General features: G+C 36.7%; 1 protein-coding gene across 1 annotated transcript; it reads right to left on the bottom strand.

Moving 5' to 3' along the window:
- Positions 1-545: 545 nt before the first annotated feature.
- Positions 546-20258, bottom strand: TCAIM (T cell activation inhibitor, mitochondrial). Its single transcript, XM_010007494.1, has 10 exons — positions 20186-20258; positions 17101-17236; positions 16405-16558; positions 14976-15222; positions 13338-13460; positions 10572-10669; positions 8846-8937; positions 6364-6596; positions 5703-5834; positions 546-1082 (listed from the first exon to the last, which is right to left on the bottom strand). Exons 1-10 carry the CDS (start codon positions 20212-20214, stop codon positions 857-859), a joined length of 1470 nt encoding a protein of 489 aa, XP_010005796.1. The 5' UTR covers positions 20215-20258; the 3' UTR covers positions 546-856.
- Between the last annotated feature and the right edge of the window lie 1456 nt (positions 20259-21714).

Below are 21714 nucleotides of genomic sequence, written 5' to 3'. Positions count from 1 at the left end.
GCCTTACTGCAAACTCGCTGCTCTCAGTGAGAAGTACTTTCTCTTGCAGATAATCCCACAGAGATCAATGCTTCCTTCACTTAGATGTCACATTAAACTACTCAGGTTGTAAGTGCTGTGAATGGGATTTGCAATCTGTTACAGCGTATGTGAAGAGGATTGTCTGCATTTATGGAGGGAGTGCCAGAAAACAGAGTAACATCTCCTTTAAAGTAATTGTAGACAGTACAACTAGCATATTTTGAAATTCTAAGGCAACAAATACTGGGCCAGCATATGAAACTCTTCAGTAGAGACCAAGTTAATGTACCGTTTTCTTCTGGAAAGTAGAAATACTCTGATATTTTTTCCCTTGTCTTTTTTTTTTTTAAATTCAGCAATTGGTAGAAAAATGAAGTGCAATATTGCCACTAGATAACTTATGGACTCAACTTCTGCATTCAATGAATCCCTTAAGATAACATGAAATGTCCAGTTTGAGTAGTACACTATTTAAGATGATTTATCTGGCAATATTAATGTATATTAAAAATACACACGTGCAGTTTTGCAGACTTGCAATTTAATGTATTTTTCATAACTCACTACAAAAATGCAGTTTCAAAACTGCTACCATACATTGGGACTCCTACAGCAGAGTATGGAGAATGTACAGATGTCTTTCCCAGAACTGGCAATACTGTGCACTGTGCAAATTGTCTAGGACTTCAATCCTTTTTGAGCAGCAGCTAGAACAAAAATTTGTGGGTTGAATACTGATATCAAAATACAGATTTAAATAATTTACTCTTAAAAACATTCATATTCATAGCCTCTTACAGAAAATAAGCAATTCATCTGATTATCAGATATGTCCTCAGTTTTTCCAGTTCCAAGGTATACACAGGTCTCCATCCTGCAGCACAGAGTAGAAATGGGAAATGCAAAGGTGCATGCCTTGTAGGTACGGCAACGATTCCTCCAGCAGTCGCTTACAACAATCTATCATCTGAGCACTGGAGACGCTGGGTTCCTTATAGAGCCGATCCAAAGAAAATTTCTCAGTGGAAGTATCAATTAGCTCTTTTTCTGTAACCATCATCCTAGCAAACAAAGACAACATGCAGTGACAAAATAACAACTTAGCATCTCAAATAAATGCTTGAAATAAGTCTATTTGTAGGTTATATGAAGGTAAACAAAGGTGTCACTTCATGTACAGCTGTAGTACAGCTGAGATTTTTGTGCAGGCTGATACCCATGTCTATCTCAGAGGCCAGACTGAACATGTTCCCATGACTGTGGGCAACAGCATGCATAGAGTCACATTTGAAAGCCTGCATCATGAACATTTTTTTGTTTGCCAGATAACAGGGAAAACTACAAAAATAAAAATCCTATGAGGCTCCATTTCTGGTGTAAGGAATGAAAGTACTTAAATAACCTGGAAAGTGCTACCTTTAAAAATAAAATAATATTAGTATCTACTCTTAACTAAGACCATTACTCTGCATGTTACCAAAAACAATTGATGACTGGTACAGTCACCTGATGCATGGACTTGATCTTAAAAGGTCTTTTCCAACCCAAATGATTCTATGAATATTGAATTCATAGCTCACAGATTATTTTTTAAGTAGCTTGAGTTTGCCATGTGGTTTGGGCTGAATGGAAAAAAATAAAGTTTGTGCAGAATGAATAGTCCCTGGAACTGTGACTGATCATCTGATGCAGAGACAGGTCCGGTTCAGCAAGCCTTGCCAGCTCAGGCACTGTGCCATATTAACATAGCTATACTTCTTCCAGAGCCAACTTAGCTACAGAAACAGCACCACTGCTGCCTGACAACGCAGAGCCTGTGCTAAACTGGGCAGGAGCTGCGGAGCAGTAGCACATTTGCAGAGCCACTGGGACGTGAACCAGCCCAAGCTAAGCACAGACACAGCTACTGAGACTATTTGACTTGTGCGAAAACATGTGTGTAGGGGCTCAACATCACTCTTTCCAGAGCTCAGTAAGGGATCTCTATGTACTTGCGTGGCACTATATATGCTCTGCTGAGGCACTGCCCAGCTCAGGCAGCCAGGAATAACCTGGGCCAATGAGTTAACCAGGGGCAAGCCTGATCTCTCTACTGACCAAATCCACACTGCCTTTCTGAGCAAATTCTCTAATACCTGAGCACCAAGATCTCCTGCTCTGTGAAACCTCAGGCTCCCTTGAAGGATATAAAATTAGCTGCACAGAGGAAGAACTGCAGGTTCATTTTTAGTCACTTCTACAAGGAGGCTTACACCTCTATCACAATACAAAACTGGTACTTTACAAAAGCAAGGGAAGGGGAAGGAGATTCATACTAAATCCTGCATTATTATAAGACTGACATTATCCACACAGATAAGACAATTTTCTAGAGCAGCAGGGTTTTAACTCCTCTGTGTATCAGATCATACAGAATTCCAGCTATGCTACACTATTTACTGCATGTAAAACATTCATCTGCATGTGCAAAGTAAATCCAGTGCATCCCAAAAAATCTTCCTTGATCTCAAGGCCCCTTTAACAATCACAGGAGGCTAAGGAAAATCCGAAGTACAGAATGGGTTCTGTTCAAGGAAGCATTAAAGTGGAAAAGGAATTTTCAGCTCCAATAACAGGTAATGGGAAATAGGACATATCCACATAAAAAAGTGGAGGCGATAAATACAGAATGACTCTTTCTTATTTCCTACAGCACAAGAACAAGAGAATGACAAATTAAACCACCAACCTGTGGGTCTAAAAGACATGATCTGTACACATCCTATGTGCAACTGAACTGTGCAATTTGCTGTTCTGGAATATTTTGGAGCGATAAAGAGTAAATATCTACACAATTAAGAGGGGAAAGAAAGATGATTTATTGAATGCTCTTAACATGAGATACTGTTTCCAGCTCCAAGTATTTTCTCAAGTGCAGTCAGTCAGAAACTGGAAAGGAATACCAAGTTAAAAAAAAAAACCACCATATTTTTGCCCTGTTCATATGGCCTTCTCATAAGCTAAAGGATGATGGGCACAGATCTTCATTATAGCCCAGTGTAGTTCTTTATATCATATAAACCAGCAATCCTCCAACACACAACATAAGAGCCGAGATACTAGCTTGGCTCTCACATTCTTACAACACAGCTGCTTATACTCTAAGGGGAGCCCCACAGCTGCCCTGGATTAGTGTCTTTATAATGTGAGGTAGTGTGAGATTTTTTTGGAGAGCGAGTTACCCAGATGCAAGATTATTTGCTACAACATCTCTCCCAACTTCTACAGACAGTACTTGCCCAGCAGTCACATATGGATAGCTACACAGAGATTATTTTTGCAATACAACTGCTGAATAGCTATAACTTCGAAGCTGCGCTAGGGGTATGGAGAAATTCCAACAAGCCTCCATGTTTTACTGAATTCCATCTCCAAAATACATCCTCTCAAGTAATCAGGTCTTAACACAGCCAAAACCATAAAGCCTTCAGTAAGACTCAGGCCTAAAATAACCTTCACAAAAAAACCCTGGATCTATACATCACATATATGCTCATGATACTGTGATATTTCAACAAGTCATTAGAAGCTTTCCAAAGCAGAAAAATAAACTTGCAGCAACAACCTTTAAAAGAGCAATAATGCCCAGTTACCTATCACAGTACTTTATTCAAAATATAACCAGAATTTCTACTTCATGCTCTTAATTCTCAAAGACACATAAAACAAGGTCAAGAACAAAATCTACAGTTACGATGGATATTACAAGTCATGGACTTAATATCATGGTACTATATGACTCACTATTGTCAGCTGTCTCACCTCACTCGCATCTGTGAAAGAATACCAAGGAGGTATTTCTCTCATAATTATATCCCAAATTTTTTTCTTCCCCTTGTGTCTTGGCTTGGGCAAAGATTAAGCTAACTTTCCTTTTACTGATTATTTTTTTTTCTTTCAGTGAACTCTTTAAACTAGCAGCAAGTACCTACCTGGGTGGGAGGGAGAGGGAATTGAGAGCTTTATTGTCGGTGATTTAATTGCCCATCCTAAGTCAAACCATGACAATAATTTATTGGCACCCAACGTGGGGCTGTATCTTAAGCCCAGGCTATACATTCTGACTAACTGGTGAACATTTAAAATTTCACTTCTGATGGGAGGACCACCCCCTCAGATACCTATGGACAACGCTTCTGCTGAACATGTTGATGGGCTAAGAACTGAGCAGACACTTTCTGCAATGTTTTTGCTGGACCTTTTTCCCCCAACATGCAATCATACATGTACTATGCAGCTGGAATAATACCACTCTGTGTAGCTGCTCTTGTCATTCTTTTATGGCTTATCAACATGACTATAGCCAAAGCCATAATCTATCATGTGATAAGATATGTAGAGGTAACAGGGGTTTTCATACTGATCTGTAGGGTGGCGCTGCATAGTAAAGATTTTTACGTAAACAGAAATAAGTGTGACCAGCAGAAGTAGAGGTGATTGTCCCCCTGTACTCAGCACTGGTGAGGCCACACCTGGAATACTGTGTCCAATTTTGGGCACCTCAATTCAAGAGAGATAAAGGTGTCAGAGCGAGTACAGAGACGGGCAATGAAGCTGGTGAAGGGCCTAGAGAATAAATCTTATGAAGAACACTTGAAGGAGCTGGGAATGTTTAGTTTGAGGAAGAGGAGATCTCATCAGTCTCTACAACTACCTGAAAGGTCATAGTAGAGAGGTTGGTGCTGGTTTTTTTTTCGCAGGTACTTAGCGACAGAACAAGAGGGAATGGCTTCAAGCTGCAACAGGGCAGGCTTAGACTGGACATTAGGAAAAAAAAAAATCACAGAAAGAATGGTCAGATACTGGAATAGGCTGCCCAGGGAGGTGGTTGAGTCACCATCCCTGGGTATGTTTAAGGGTTGTCTGGGTGTGGCATTGGTGGATATGGTTTAGGGGAGAACTTTGTAGAGTAGGGATGATGGTTGGACCCTTGATCCCAAGGGTCTTTTCCAACCTGAATGGTTCTCTGATTCTATAATTGTACATATTTTCTTTCATCCTTAGTATTTAATTAAAACTGTCTAGTTTAGTTTTAATCCAGAAAGTCTCTATCCTATTTTTCTCTCTCCTTCCCTAGCTGGGTGGGAGGGAGAGGGAATTGATAGTTTTATTGTTGCTGGTTTAATTGTCGATTCCAGGTAAAATCCTGACAGCCTTGTTGGGTGCTAACTAATCTTCACCTCAACCAACTGACACACAACTAGAAATAATAATTCTCTAGCAGGTTATTTTTAGTTTAGATTTTACTCTTTCTTGTCACTGTACCAGTAACATCAATAGTTTTTTGCTTTTTTTATTAAATAAAAAGGTGTTTGCCTTAAAAAAAACCCCATCTCTCCTTTGGGGAAGTAATTATAAAAAAATTACACAACTTTTTCTTATAAGCTAAGACCTTTTGTTGCTGAATAAAGTACAACTGTTTCTACAAGGTGAAGGATGGGTATTTTCTAACAACTGCATTCACTGAACAATGAAACGTTTTACTTAGTAAAGCTGACAGACGAAGACCTATTTTATAAACAGAAGGGTTTTTCCACTAAAAGAGCATGGATACATTCTTCAAAGTTGTCCCCTTCCAAATAAAGCATATGACACGCAAAGATTTTAATGAGCTAAATGTATCGAGACACATGAACACTTACTCCTCCTTTCTTTTCAGATTCTCTCTTGCTTCCTGTGCTTTGGCAAAAATAAACCATTGAAGAGTTGCTGGATCACAGACCGTTGGGATCGTGAAGTGCCCATATTCATGTAATCTTGGTGCGTATCTGTCACTAATGAACATGATGGAAGTAAAAAAGAAGGTATCTTTTTTATGCATTTAAATTAATTACTGTCAGACTGAATTCTGAAGATAAAAGAATATAATAATATAATAATCATCAGAATAATTGGTAAAAAATTAGTCAAGTTTGGTTCATGAGAATAGAGAAACATCATCCATCAAACTATTTAAAAACTACATTTAAAAACTACATTTAAACTACATTAAACAATACTTGAAAAGTATAAATAGCAGCACCATCATACACAATTGAGTGTTGACCGGACAGCACAAAATCTTAGATTTAATCTTGCACCCTTTAAAAACAGGACTTCAACTTGAATGAAATTAAGCAGGATTTTCTTCAATCTGATTTCTTCTTAACCCATAAAAAGGCACTTAAAAACTTTAGAAACAAAGACTGATAATGAAAAACCAAGATTGTAACAGTTTTCTTCTTAGTGAGAACGATAATCAGTGTAACAAAACAAAAAAGGTAAAAGCCTTAAAAGAAAGAAACCTTCCCTGCAAATACCTACCTTTCCAGAACCATTTGTAAGCCTCGCAGACTGCGAGGATGAAAAGGTAGTCGACTGTCACGTAATCTATTATAGAAGGAGTCGAGAGTCTCGTAGTACTCTTCTAGAGTCAACAGGGGTTGCAGTTCTTCAATATATATTACTTGTATGCCTCCCAGAAGCTGGCTTATGCGATCTTCCAACAACAGCAGCCTTTTCTGAAGACTATAATAATTAGGCAATCTCTCAAAAATCTGTGTACACACACAAACATTTCCTATGTTACAAAGCATAAAAGCTGATTTTAAGACATGAAAAAAAATAACAAGAAACTATAAAAGAAGAGATATTTAACAATGCAAACATAGAACCCAGGGGGGAGTGGAATAAAACAGACAAAAAAAAATCAGAAATGTCAAGCATGTATGTTTTAGGGCAAGATATCAAGGAATAAGCTTACAAATATTTTCAGTATCTATACTCTGAAGGCACCAAAAGGCCATAATAAGATTGATGGATGGCCTCTTTATATGTACAGAAATTAACAGTCTCAGATTAAAAAAATTATTAAATTACAATGATGCCTATATGCAATGTTTATTACCACAGTTATAGTTGTGGAGTTATTCTACATACAGTCAAAGTACTTGTGGCAGTCTAGTTCATATCCATTCTCAAAAAAGAAGTCCCTGTTGCTGAAACTAGTTCCTTCCAAAGGCTTGGATGATACCCTAACTTGTCTTGAGAGGAAAAAGAAGGAAGGTACCACACCTCTCATCTACAAAACCTATACCAGAAAAGGTTAAGTGATCAGACCTGAGTCAAGACATAGAAGGTGTGACAGGGAGAAGGCTGAAAGAGGGCAACAAAAGTGAAAAGAGGCAGTCTGTAGTAGTAACCTTTACTTACCATCTACTCAGTTATTACTATAACATAGTTTTTAATACAAAAAACAAACAAAAACAAACAAAAAAACCTGCTGCTGGAACAAGCCAAGTGATTTCAGAATAATCCCTTTAGAAACCTGAGCCAATAGCAGGATCAGAACAGTTTTTGGCACAATACAATCCACTGGTTCAGCATTTGCATTTCTTATAGAGAAAAACTGCAGAAATCCTCTAAATATTGTACCTCTCACCAACCATTCTACAGACTGACTTGGATACTATTCTACTGCTTCATTTTTCTAATAATTAGCAACAAAAATAATAGCACTTAGGATTGCTTTTTAAAATGAGTTAGAACTGGATAAAAATTTCTGCTTTCTAAAAACTATGCAGCTAACAAATCTCAAGAAGATTTTAATTTACTTTTTCTGTATATCAATAAACATGACCATCAGGGCATTTTAAAACAAAAGCCTTTTTTTGTCTTCCAAAGCAAATACCATCACCACAACTAACTACACATTGTCCCATCTGCACAATACCTTGTGCAGATATATGACCCCTTCAGAAAACCTCTCAGCAAAGAGAGAGGAAGCATTTCACTTTTCAAGGAAGAGAGTGTTTATTTTAGTACTAATCAGGACACTCTTAACCCAATGACAATTAACACGCTCAAACCTCAGTGTATTTATATCAAGTTTTGCATTAAATTCTAGTTTCTCAGTTTAAGTTCTGTGTGAATCATTCACACTAACAAACCATGGTTTTTCTCCCTAAGTGAAATACATAGGGAAAAATTCAAACAGCCACCAGAAAAAGTGTTGGATTGAGTGCTAAATGTTCAACGTACTCATTGACTGGAATACAGAAATAGAATAGTGTTATACTCTAGCAGGATAAAATTCTCACTTATGAAATTCTACCAATTATCTCATTCATAATTAAGTATTTTTTGATAGAACTATAAATAATATTTCAACAAACAAGATTCAAGAAAACTGTCAGAAGTGACATGCGGATCCCACTATGTATTTTGTTTGCAGACCTTTGCATATAATACTTTATCATTTAGGATGCCATAAAGCTTGCCAGCTCTGAACTTTACACAAGCAGCAGCAGAATTCACACAGTCACTAAAGACAGACTTAGGCAAAATCCACATTATCTGTCTAAAAGAACTAAGTGGAGTAAGAGGGTTGGTCAGGAGCCTCTGACTGAAACCGTCACTTCACAACTTCCTTAAGTCCCATTTAAAAAACCAAAATCTTAATAGAATTCCTAAATTCTTCATGGAGATGATCTTTGTGGCTCACTGCATGATCAGTGCTCGCTGCATAGCCTGGAACACTGTGTAGAAAATTAGTTTCCTTTATATCACATCAGGGGTAGGGCTGCTTTGTTAGTGAAAGCAGAAGAGGTGACAAAGATTTTTATTAGTAACAACATATCACAGGATTAAATTTAGAATACAATGTACACAGTTATGCTCAATAGAGTAGCTATGTGTTTGCTTTAAATTACTCATCAGTAATTAATCTGCACCAATTAATATTTTGGTTACTGTTTAAAAAACAGTCTCATTACAGGAGGCATCATGGTTTACTTTGACATCTTACTTTGGTCCAGTGATGGTGAACATCCATGGTCCCCAGCATTATGTGACCTGCTGCACTCATACCTGAACGATCTGTAAATACCACTGTGCGTCCTAAAGATTGAACAAAGTGCTTTACCAATGTGGATTATAGCAATTATTCTTAAAATTCTTTACATCTCAACTATGCTAACAACATGTCACAAGCTACACATTTCTGCAGCACAAACACACATGTAGGTGCTTTTGTTATTCTCAAAATTTGAAAGAGTGGTTCTTGAAAACTCCAGTTCAATAATTCTTTCATACAAACCTTACCTAGTATTTGCCTTCTCCCTGTTTAAACTTGACAGATTTTTCAGTTAATTGGACTTGTTTCTTACAAAGACTACTTTTAAAATACAAAAAATCTCAGGAGACAGTGTATTCAAATAATCTGTACACATCACACATACAGTAGGAAATACAAGCTCTATACTTAAAGTATATCTAAATAAGGCAAAGGTTTGTCAAAGAACTATTAGCACAGCCATTCAACAGAACTTCCACAGAACTCTCTGCAACATGCAAGCTGTAAGAAATGCTTTAACATTAGGGTTTTTTTCTCTTTTTTTAAAGAAAGAAGAGGGGCAACATAAAAGGATAATACTAGGCTTACTTTTGAGGAGACCAATCAGTTTTTAGCCCAAGTATATTTTTTTTAAGTCCAGCATAAAGAACCTCAAGAATTCTTTGGGGTAAAAAGCACAGAAAATTATTTATCAAAATAAGCTTCCACAGAAGTCCTCATGACTTGTCATGTGTTAATCTACAAAGCCTGGCTTAAATAGAAGCTCTTGCTCCCGAAAATATTTTTTCCAAAATCCTTAGGAAAGATGAACAGTGACTTCAAGGCATCTCATCCATCTTTGTACCCCAAGGCAAGATCAACTGTATCTGTATAATTACTGACAGGTATTTGGCCAGTATATTATTAAAAATCTTCAAAGATGGAGACTACAACAGGTTCAGAAGACAGACTTCTTTAGCACTTAAAAACCTTAGCACGCTTAGGTAAAGAAATGAATTTGAAACCTGATACAATTTAAAACTACTACTACTTATCCTACCCACTCTTGTCTTTTGACAAAGGATTAGGTGAACCCTCAAATGAAAGCCACTCAAAACTGAGTACCTGCAGACATGCATAAATGTGGTTACTATTAGAGGAAACACATCCTGGCTGCCACAAACAGCTGTATGAGAGGAATGGCAAGTCAGGTTTACAGAATGTTCTCATTTTGCCTGAGATAATACAGACTTTAACATAGGTATTCTATGGAACATGCGTGGTAAGAGACAACAACACTATTTAAAAAGTATTCTAAGTATTCCTTTAGAGAGCTACTCAAATTTTTCTTTTTAATCTAACTACAGGTAACAAGCTATTGCAACCTTCCAGTGGTTCAGTCTGAATTTTTTACTTCCGTTATTAGTATTAAGTCTAGTGCCTTCAACTCAGTTTGTATTTATTACAGTAAAAGAGAAGCTGAGTGTAGTGAATACACTATAAGGAAAGGCCACTTCAAAAAACACCTAATAGCTTAAAATCTAAGTTCTTACCAGTTTTTCAGTAAGCCTGGCAGGTTTGCTTTTCCAGTTATCAAAAGCATTTGTGAAAAGAACTAGAACTCACTTGTCACACAACATTCTTTCTCATCTTTGAACCAATACTATACTAGGATATATGAAACAAGCAACAAAAATACCTTTAACATTCTTTAATATTTCAGGTCTCTGTTGGACTAAGCGACCTAGACTGTGTAGTTGGCTACAGCGGTGAGCAATACCCCAGCTTCTCTGCCACCTAAATACAAATAAAATTGAAAGCATTTCATTCTCAGCATCATAAAAAAAGAGAAAATGACAGAATTTGAAATGCAGCTGAAAGCCTTTTAACACAAACTACTCCAACAAAATACCACTCCAACAGTAATAAAAGCAAAGGCCTACTGAAAAGCTGCCTGAGTCGTACGTCATTTAATCAGATAACAAGCCTAACTGAAATTTCAGTCTTTCTTAAAGTGAGCGCCAAAAATAAAAAAGGAATAAAAACAGATACAGGAAAAACAGATACAAAACATGAGAGAGAGGGCAGAACTTGCAGATCCCTCTGCCCAATAAGAAGGGGGTTAGTATGTAAATAGTGACAGACAACCCAGTATTTGGATCAGACGTGTAGAATCAGTTTCTGTTCGTACCCTTTGCAATGTTTGCCTAGAGAAGCAGTCTTTTCTTTTGAATTTGTAGCCCAAAATATTACCATGATTTCCGTGGCAAGTTGCTATATATATTAATATTTTATTTAGGAGTAATTTTTGTTAAACCATACAGGAACTAGGCATTACATTGGTGACTTCACTATACAGTTTTGGTATCTCTTCCACCACAGACAGAATAAACTAAGTTTCAAAAAGCATTTAAATTGTAAAGTTGTCCCAGTGTATTGAAAAATTATATCTTTTTGCAAACTTCTAGTTGATATAAAACTGTCTCAAAACGGGATGTTATCATTTGCTTATTATACTGGGTCTGACTGGGATGAAGATATTTTTCTTCCCAGCCTCCCTGTGTTTTGTACAGAACAGTGTTGATAATGCACCACTGTTTTGTCTGTTGTGCAGTGCTGGCAGAGAATTCAGGTTTTTGCATTTTCTTCCCACTCTATCTCCCTCCACCAGCAAGTGAGCTGGGGTGAGCAAGAAGCTGGGAGGGGACACAGCCAGAACAGGTAACTCCAGCTGACCAAAGGGATATTCCACGCCATACAATGCCATTCTCAGCAATCCGTGCTCAGGGAAAAAAAGGAGGAAGGGGGGACCCTCGTGGCTATGGTGTTTGGTTTCCTGAGCAAGCACCACAAATGTTGAGGTCCTGCTTTTCCAGAAGGGGCTAAACAACTACCTGCCAATGGGGAGGGGTGAATGAGTTCCTCCTTTTTGCTTTATCTCAACACATAGTTTTGCTTCACTTCACCTACTAAACTTCTACCTTGATCCACAAGTTTTCTTGCTTTTGCTCTTCCTATTTATTCTCTTCCTCCCACCCCACCAGGAGTGTATGACTGAACAGCCGTGTGGCTGCAGAGATGCTGCCTCAGGTCAACCCACAACACTTCATTTAGGGAAACCTGTCAAAAAACCACTCTGGGATGCAGAGGATGGCCCTACACCACAGAGCTTATGAGGCAATCCAATCTATTACAATGCAAGTAATTACAATTACCATTTACTGTTACCTAGCAATATCACTTTGCTTTCAGCAGCACCAGACAGGAATGCAAGAAGGTGGCTTATAGATACTACTGTCTCTTCAGCTGTCCTAAACCTTTGCATAGAATAAAGCAAATGACCCCCTTATTTTTTCATACCTCTGTAAACACACTAGCATTAGGCTGCAGGATCACAAGTAGTAATAGCAGTAGTCCTATTAAGAAGCTTGTCAGATTTCTGACACTCACAGTCTTTTCTGAATTATGACAATACAACTCTTGGAAGGTTAGTAAGTCTTCATGGAACACAACAGCTCTAGTGTATTTTAAAAGCACAAACTATAAGAAAATTAAATACAAGCCATTAATAAAACCAAACCTATGCACTTAATACTGAAGAGCACTTTAGAAACTTAAAAACCCTCACCACTGGCACAGTTGCAGAGGATTAGAAATTGTGTTAAAAAAAACCAAACTGGTCTCAACTTAAAGGAAGCCAGGGTCTTCTACAGGGTGAAAGGAACAAAAGTATAATTCAGAAGCTCCAGTTATATCTTTTCTGGTTGAAACAACTTAATAGACTAGCCCTTGAAATAATGCCCCAAAGTTTATTTTTCTATTATTTAATACATTCCCTGCCATTTCCCATCCCAAATATGCTGCTTTAGAACATCCTTGATTGAAGGCTCAAAATTAAAAAAAAAAAAAGAATAATATACTGTTTCCTGGAAAATATTCTGAAGAATCAAGATCACCAACCATACGCAGCCCTTTCAAGCAAAAAATAATAATAAAAAAAAATCCTCTCCCTGCTCCAGAGTGTGTGAAGCAAGACACTAGAAATAACAACATTTTTAATAAGCCTTTACAGGATGTCAGTGTGCACCATGTGCAAAGTTGCATTTCACCACCACTCTAGTTACCTTTGTGGATATACACCGGAATTCAGGAAAAAAACATTTTATCCAGCAAAACACCCAAACTAATGCATATGCACAGGTCCTATTTCACGTGCTTATATGTTTGTTGCAACGGAAGCCTATGTTTTTAGTTAAAAATACTAGGTCTTTTTGAGCAGATTATAACAGGAAACTTTTGTCCCAACAGAATTCTACAAAAATATTATTCAGTGCAGTAACACTTTCACATATATGAAATGTAGCTGTTTTGCTGGAATAGCCTTTAAAGCTGATGGTGTAGCATTACACAACACCTTCTTGCTTTAACTGTCTTAATTTAAGCCCAACCAATCTAATTTATTTACCTGATATCTGAGAGCTGAAGCTGATGACAGAGTTCAAATTTTAAACGTTCTAGTTCTTTTCTAAGTGGCAAACTCTTTTTCAGCTTTTTTACTGCACTTGCTTCATTATCATCTAGCCAGGATCTGAAAGAAGAGGAGGAAAAAAAATCCAAGAGTGGAGGCATGCTGTGTTATCTTTCATGCAAGAAGTACAACTAACTGCATTTTTATTGTTACCATTAACATTTTATTCAAGCTACCAGGTGAATGGATTTTTTAAAAGTAGAGGACAGAAACTGAAATTGCTAAATGCTTCACCATAGGATTTCTACAAATAAAAACAAAGAACTAGGGAATCAAACAGAACCAAAAGAAGCTGACAGTGTTACACTCTAAGACTTAGAGGTGTGAATGATGTAGAGCAGCAGATTAGTGTGATTTAGGGTGGCAGCTTCAGGCCTTAGTGCATTAATAAAAGAAGTTCCCACGCATCTGCCTTTAAAAACAAACAAAAAAAACACCTACCAAAGTGATCACAGTAAATTATCACATAAGGGCCAAGTTAGGTAACTCTTAGAGAGCTGGGACGAACACAGATTAAGTAGGTCAAAGTTTTACAGTTCTTTTGTCAATAATCACAACCAGGCAAACATGACTCATGGGAGTACATCTAATACCTTCAATAAATACGTCATTCCATTCCTAGGAAAAAGCTACTCTTTAAGAGATTTAGCCTTTGTTCACAGCATAAACTTACTTTCATATGCTTATTTTTACAAATACTGCTGTTCTCATAATGTACTCTAAGTAGAAAAATTCAAACTCAGAAGCAATAAGAGAGCCTGAATGCCAAATGGCTAGGTATTAAATGCGGACTGTTAATATGTAACTTGTTTGTGCCAAAAATAAGTAAAAATACTGTTAAAATTCAGCTAAGTTTTTTTACAGTAGCATATATTACAGTAGTTTTACTTGTGATGTGCTAGGCAGGATGAGAGGTACCACCACAGTTTTACATTTATTTTAAATGGCACTGAAGTCTCATCATTACAAAAAAGTTTAAGGTAGTATTTTTTACCCTTCCCCAAAATGAGTACATATAGAATTTATGATAAACCAACTCCTAATACATAACAAGATGCATTTAATGCAAGTTTAGTTCTAAATTTAAATATAAAGGTTGGTATGCTGAACATCAAAAGCACATCACTAAGATATCTGGAAAATTAAACCATTCTAACCTTAGTTTACATGTATGATCTCCCACTCCCAACAGAATATTGCTAGTATTTCATGATCACAAAGTTAATAGCCATATAGGTTGGTATTATAAAAGTCCTGTAAGAAGTAAGGAGTCTGTCTCCTTCCGAATCACCACTGATATTCCACAAAATTGAAAAATTAGAACAACAAAAATTAGATTGGCCAAACATGAATGCTGGCTACAGAGACAAGAATGCCTCAGCTTAGCTGGCACCATAATTATCCCAGGAGCTCATCTGAACTCTCTTTAATTATAAAAAGTGTGACAGAATTACATGCTGGACAATAAAGTTTTGTACTGTTCAGAATGTTTATTGATTGCCTTTAAAAAATTCAGCATTAAGACTAAGACAAATTTAGGTTACAAATCATCAGTTAAATAAAAACCTTACATACATTAAAGTTGTTTCCATTCTCTGGGCTTGTTCTAGTTCCTCCTCGGGATCCTTGAATCCAGTAAATGAATAGTAAGTCTTATCCCACTTGATAGGCCTGTTCACTGTGCTTTTTGCTTCCTTGTGGGACTGAGAGTTCACATTCAAATTCTGAATATGCTCCGTTGATAAACTGCATGAGTTGAGAATATCTAATACCGTGCTCAGGAGATCCCTAGTATGTAGTGTAATACTGACTGCACGAAACCCTGCAAAATGCAAATCCCACAAAATTAGCATTACTTAATTAAAATTATTTAAAATGCATTCATGTTTCTCTCATCTTACAAGAACCCAAACAATGTGCACAGAGTTGGAAATTATTATATTATTTCAATACTCACTGCAAAATTCACGTACAGTTTAGCCTTTAAAACTGTTACAAACCCAGAAATATAAACAGAGCCGTTTTAAATATCCGAATCCTTGGACAAAGCTGAAACCTAGCTACAGATGAAGTAGCCAAAAAAAAGTTATCCCTTTAACCCAAAAAAAGGATGCTTTCACTTCAGCAGTGGCAGTTTTGTCCAACAGTTCTGTTCCTGTTATTACTTAGCATTGTTTTGGATATCATTTACTGCAGAAATGCAGTACTACAACAGCTCTTCACAGGCTCTGGACAGCAGCTTCAGAACAAAGCATTACATTTGCACACTGCCTACAGTTAAGTCTCACCACTTAGCTATTTGGTCTAACTCCCCCATTAGAAAGCAAGAAAGCATTAGAGTGCAGAGCAGAACACAGCTGCCAGTTGAACTGTTATTTGTAGAAGACTGGATGTAACACTGCTATTTTCTTGAAAAGCAGCATGATTTTGTTTTCTAGCACTAGGGTCCACCACAATTTGCTCAAGTGCTTTGACCACCAGGATACAGAACATAACTCATCTGTCAGATGAGGCCTATCTGTACATCAGTGACAAGTACATAGAATAAAAGTAATCACAAGCAATATTCTAAACTAAGCAATATTTTCTGTAGTCCAAAAGCCAAGAGACAATGTGGTAAATCAAAACTTCAGATACTATACAACTTCTGCTTAGAGGATGAGTTCCTACTGACCCCACCCCACTCTGACATTGTGTATGACATTATCTGCAATGAAAACAAGCACTCAACTGTTGTTCCAGTTAAAAGTGACATAGGTATTAAAAGCAGAAACATTATCATTTACATCAACCTATGTTTTTTACTTCCTCGTATTGTAGCTTGACCTCAACTTCATAATTCCTCATTCTTTCAATGCTTTTTAAAGCTAAAGATATTTAATTACTTGGGATGGTCCTACCTGTCTGACTTAATACATATTTTCATGGTATGACAGGATTTTATTCAGCTGAAAAGTCATTATGACTGCACAAGAATAATAGATTCTGCACAATATAGAAGCACCTGAAGCACTGAAGGATTCTTGAACATTAGAAGAGTTTGGGTCTCTTTCTCTCACATAAAAAGTAAGCCGAGTTGGCTTAAGGGAGCGAAATCCTGGTTTTTGTAGATTCTCCAAGTAGCCATTTAACCTCTTCAGAGAGTTTTCATTTACTTCCTTTTTTTAAAAAAAAAGTACGTATTACTAATTTGTCCATTTTTCATCTAAACCTTTTAATCTTACATGCACAATTAGTTTTTACAAATTGCCAGCTGCTCTCAACAAGTAGTGATATAGTTCATATTATCTGCATAAATGAATAATTATCTTGCATTAATAAATGGTATGATGTACATATTTGTACATTCTTGTACATGTCAAGACACCACTTTTAAGGCTTTCAAGCTTAGAGAAATCCATTGATTCAAATACAATGCACAGCATTTCAAAGTGATAAAGCAAGCAATATGTATTATAAATTAGACTGGAAGGATTCAGTATTTTCTTTGTAAGAATTAAACAGAAAATATGAATAACAACTGATGGATGCTTAAGGGATTCATTCTTGTTAGAAACAAAGAAAGTGCATCTTTTGGTTCTCTGGAAACAACAGTTTTCAATTCCAATACTACTTTTGTTTCTCTGACAGGAGGAAAACCAGTCAATTTTCATCTTTGATGTATGACATTTACAAAGAAAGCACACAAAAAGATTTTTACCCTTTCTTTGGGATGCTGGCCAAAGAAATCTGGATGCACAGCAAAATAGAAAGGCCTCAGAGCATTGATAGCATCAGCTCCTGACAAAGTTCTTGACTGAAGAACACACTGTAGCAGCATCTTCTCAAGACATAACCTAGTAAAGTAATAAAATGTTTATGTATGATGCAACCAATCAAGTGACAAACTGATATAAACTACATTAGAATGTGACAGAATGAAATAAACATTCACAGTTCAAAGTATCATAATTTAAAACTGGTATAAGAAGTCTGAGTGCTCATTTTCCCCTTTGGGATTCACAGGGCTGTATTTACACAGAGCAATCCAACAGGTTTGAGATGATGGGTGCTAATGGTTGACTGAAGACATGAAAAAGAGTACAGTAACTTTTCCCTCTATTTTCTCAACACAGGCTCAAACAAGAAAAAAAACCCAGTCAAGTAGCTGGAATGATCAAGACTGGCTTTAGTGGTATTTTTTGCAGCAATTGCTGAAGTTGCTTTTAAAAACTAACTCTTACATACTTTTGAACTTCCAGGTTAAAAGCAAAACCCATTTATTTTTCAAGCAGTGCCAAAAGTATACTAAATTTTACCCAGGAATAATAATCACAATTCAACCAATATAAGTTATGCATTAGATTGAGGTCCACACACTTGTGTACATTAAAAAAATAAATTAATCTACTTTCCAAACATACTCTTCTGTAGGAGACATCAAGTAAAAAGACAGTTCTTTTCTTCCCTTTACTTAGTAAATTTAGGAGTATTCTCCTTCAGCTGATTTCACAGGCTAACAAATTCAACAGGCCAACCATTTTCTCTGTGATCAATGTTCATTTAAGTTTGCACCTCAGAAGGACAGATTCTCCTCTGTTAAGTAATACGATGCTGTTCAGCTCCTCACAGAATCATTCAAATTGCAAGCCCTAAATAGGAAAACTGGATGGCAAACTGGAGGCAAAGCTGCTTCCAGGTGACAAAAAACTAGTAAATTTTTCTTAATAAGAGTAAGCAAGACTGTTTTACAAAGACTTATTTGTTCAGCATCCTAGACCAATTAAATGTCCTGGACACAGAAACACGTGGGACTATTTCCTGACTGCTTCCATTAACAACAACAAAATTGAAAAATCCCCAAACTTGTACTCAGATAATAGGCGGTATTTTTCTTTTAGCAAATGGTAGAGTATTTACTTGACAACAGTTGAGTTGTCAAGCAGACACAATGACCCCTGCTCTACCTTTTTTCTGTCAACCTTTCCAGCTCTTCAATTAGAAACATGAAAGCAGTTAAAGCTAATGTTTTCTGGCTAAGAGGTGGGCACATATTTAATTAGTAGGTCTTAAAAGTCAGCTTGCTGAGAACAGGAGAAGTTTTCGTAGAGAATTTGGATGGAAAACCTGTAATGTAAGATGGCTGATGAAATTTCAAACCACTATGACTAAAAGCAATTTTCATGAGTGCAGATTAAATGGAAGATTAAAAAAAAGATAAAATGCATCACTGACAAACACTTCTACCTCCTTCCTGGCTGCATCTGAGAAAGCCTCTAAGACTAGTCATCAGTATAGCCCATTATACTATTCAAAATAGCAGATGTTGAAGTAACACAGCAATATCAGGTTTTTATGAAGAGCAGAAGTTCTCAATGACAAGAACATACCAGAGTTGCTCAGTGATGCAGGAAAAAAATAATTCTACCTGACCTGGGAAGAAAGGAAGCAAAAGACACTGGGTAAAAGTCCACTTGGTCATATGTTTTACCATTTTGGATCTGGAAACACCAGAACAGTTGTCTTGCTGAGGAAAAAACATAGAGACTTCTTTTTTAGCAAGTGGACACAAAGCAAAAAAAATAATTTCCAAGAAAGGGGAAAAAAAAAAAAGCAAATTAATCAGCTACCTGTCTGATAGCAGTTTTGATTAACAGCCATACAAGAAACCCACATCCTCCTACACCCAGCTCTGCTAGTAGGAAGGAAGGAGCTCAGTGCTCTCCTCACCTTATTCATACAATATTTCCCACATCCACTCTTGAGCTACATTGCATGCCGTTTCCAGAAGTTAGGAAAAAAGTTCCAACATACCTGGAAACTATTAATCATACTTCAAAGTTTATTAATCATAAACTTCCATCTGGCATTCTACAAGCAAAATGGCCAAGTATGGTTAATTTTAGTTCCCTTGTTTTGTATCTAAACAACACTGTCGTGCTAGCAGGAAGGCTCAGGATTCCAGCCAAACGTCTATTTTGAACTTGCTTAAAAGAGAAACGCTCAAAGGCCAAAGTTAGTCTGTGTGACAGAAGGAAGAATTCATTTACTGAAGGTGAAAGACAGAACTCTGTCTGTGGCATCCTTCAAGTGAAGTGACAAAATACATTAATTAAAATGAATTTAGAGAGAGAAAAAGCAAGAAAGATTATGATGGCTTTGCTCACAAGGAGCAAGGATAGTTCCAAGAGCTTCACTAAGATCTGAAGAGCACAGAAGGGCTTCGTATTAAAAGCAAGGTCAAAATCACCTCGAGGACAGCCATCTCTGCTTCATGAAAGACATGAAACACAATCTTCACTAGAACACATTATGCAATCGTACTCTAGGACAGATTTAATTTATTGATTAAGTAATTCACTTCAGCTTTCTTTTTACTTTTACTTCACATCTCTCTGAAGTTTAACTTTTTGGCTTATAGCTTTGGCACTGAAAAGCTTTGTTAAATTAAGCTCATTATTGCAGATATATTAACTCCTTTTGAAACACTGAGCTTTAATAACTCAATAATGCAGTAATATATGTCATGTAATATTCAGATTTAGATTACCACTTTCTCATAAGTAAGCTATTTTAAAACCCTTGTTTTGTTGAGAGGCTTTTTAATATCTCACTTGAGGACAAGTGTATGGCTTTTGGGGATTTTCAACTGTGGATGAGCTGTTGAAAACATCAAGCTGTTGAGATGAGAGAGCCAAAGAAATAAGCATTAAAGAAAAATACCAAACCAGTTTCACATATATGCAAGCCTTAGGCAAACATTTAAACATATGCTAAAGGTAAATTAGGTCAGCAACATGCAATACCTCCTCACGGTTCTCAAGCAGCAAAACATTTCTGCAACTCAATGGTGAAGCCAATTTTCAGCCATCCACTAACTCACTTAAAAAAAGAAGAAAAAAAAAATCCTGTTTAGTAACAGACATTAATATTTTTCCCCTGTTACTTAGTGCATTCTCTAAATCCCAGCAGATAACTTTTCAAGTCACAATAGTAAGGCAAAATTGAGAAACAACACATAAAGCCCAAAGTTCTGCCTAAGATTGTTTTCAGGTTCATCTAAGAGTGAGTCTCACAAATATTAAGAGTTGGTACCATATCTTGATTTGAAGATGAATACCTAAAGATGTTCCAGTGAGGAAAAAACCCTAAAAAATTATTTACTGAAAATGTTTCCCACTCTTCCTGATGTTCAGTTTTTGTCTCAAATATAGGAACAAAGAAGCAATAACCAAAGCTTTCTTTAAGCACTAACACTTACTAGCTATTGAATTCCACATATATTTTCAATCTAACTCCAAAACTTTCAGACAAATTATATTCAATTTTAAATTACTTTGAATTTATATGCCAACTACTTTATGAAGGCAAATTCTAAAAACAAAGTGAAAGATGCTATCATAGAATGATGTCTGGAAACCTTTAGCAAAAGTTTGATTGCATTTATTGAAATTAATCACCAATTTTTTTACCAGTAACTTCTGGACTATGCAACTGTAATTGAGTGTTTTCCAACAGGAGATAAAAACCACTTGGCATGTCAGAGTACAAACGTACCTAATTATTGGAGTTTATAAGGGAAGATCCTTCTTGGCAATGTTTTATCACGTTTTCATGTGCTATTAAAAAAAACCCACAGACTTCTCTTTGCACTTTTCAAAATAACGTTTCCATAAGTATGCCATTTTAAAGCACATGGGGTGAGCAGTTATCAGAGAAACACCATCCCTCTTCCAGCACAACAGGATAGTTTCTATGACTACTCTGCAGAACAGAACACTTTAACTTTTAGAAGTGTGTCTTACTGATAAAAATATACTTCACTAAGAATATAAATTGTTTACCAGATATTTTACTGGAAGCAAATAGGGTGAGAAAACAAATGCTGAGCTAAAATAGCCCCCAAATACCTTATAATTCCTGTATTCTGATTTTCAGGTAGGTGGGCAAGTTTCATCTTCAGCGAATCATGAAGTAACTTAAATACATTAAACAAGCTCCCTGGTAATGAAAGTTTTCCCTTGTTGTAATTTTAGCTTCAGGGATTTGGACAGAGGATGGAAAAACCTAAGAATCTCACTAATCTGTGCTGACACTTTACGTAACTAGACAAAAGCATCATTGTTTCTTGTTTTAAATGCACTATTCATTCCTTAGAAATTCCTACAATGCTGAAATGGACAAAGTCCCCCGGTTTTGAGGCAGCTCCACCTGCACCCCACCTCGGGGAGACGCTTGCTAACGCAAAACAAAACACCAACGACGCTGCAGTCACTCGGCAGGCAAGAGCCTCTGGAAACACGGCGCTGCACGCCGCTAGCTCAGCGCTCACACC

This window comes from Chaetura pelagica, unplaced genomic scaffold, assembly GCF_000747805.2.
Source record: "Chaetura pelagica isolate M959 unplaced genomic scaffold, ChaPel_1.0 scaffold10, whole genome shotgun sequence".
Classification (NCBI taxonomy): Eukaryota; Metazoa; Chordata; class Aves; order Apodiformes; family Apodidae; genus Chaetura; species Chaetura pelagica.
This window is presented reverse-complemented; position numbering and strand designations above follow the sequence as displayed.

Coding starts and splice junctions, on each gene's coding strand:
- TCAIM (XM_010007494.1), bottom strand. CDS start 20,214: ATGTTTTGCTGCTTGAGAACCGTGAGGAG. Junction 17,237..20,185: donor TGCTTGAGAACCGTGAGGAG/GTATTGCATGTT, acceptor TTACTTTACTAG/GTTATGTCTTGAGAAGATGC. Junction 8,938..10,571: donor AATATTAAAGAATGTTAAAG/GTATTTTTGTTG, acceptor TTCAATCTTTAG/GACGCACAGTGGTATTTACA.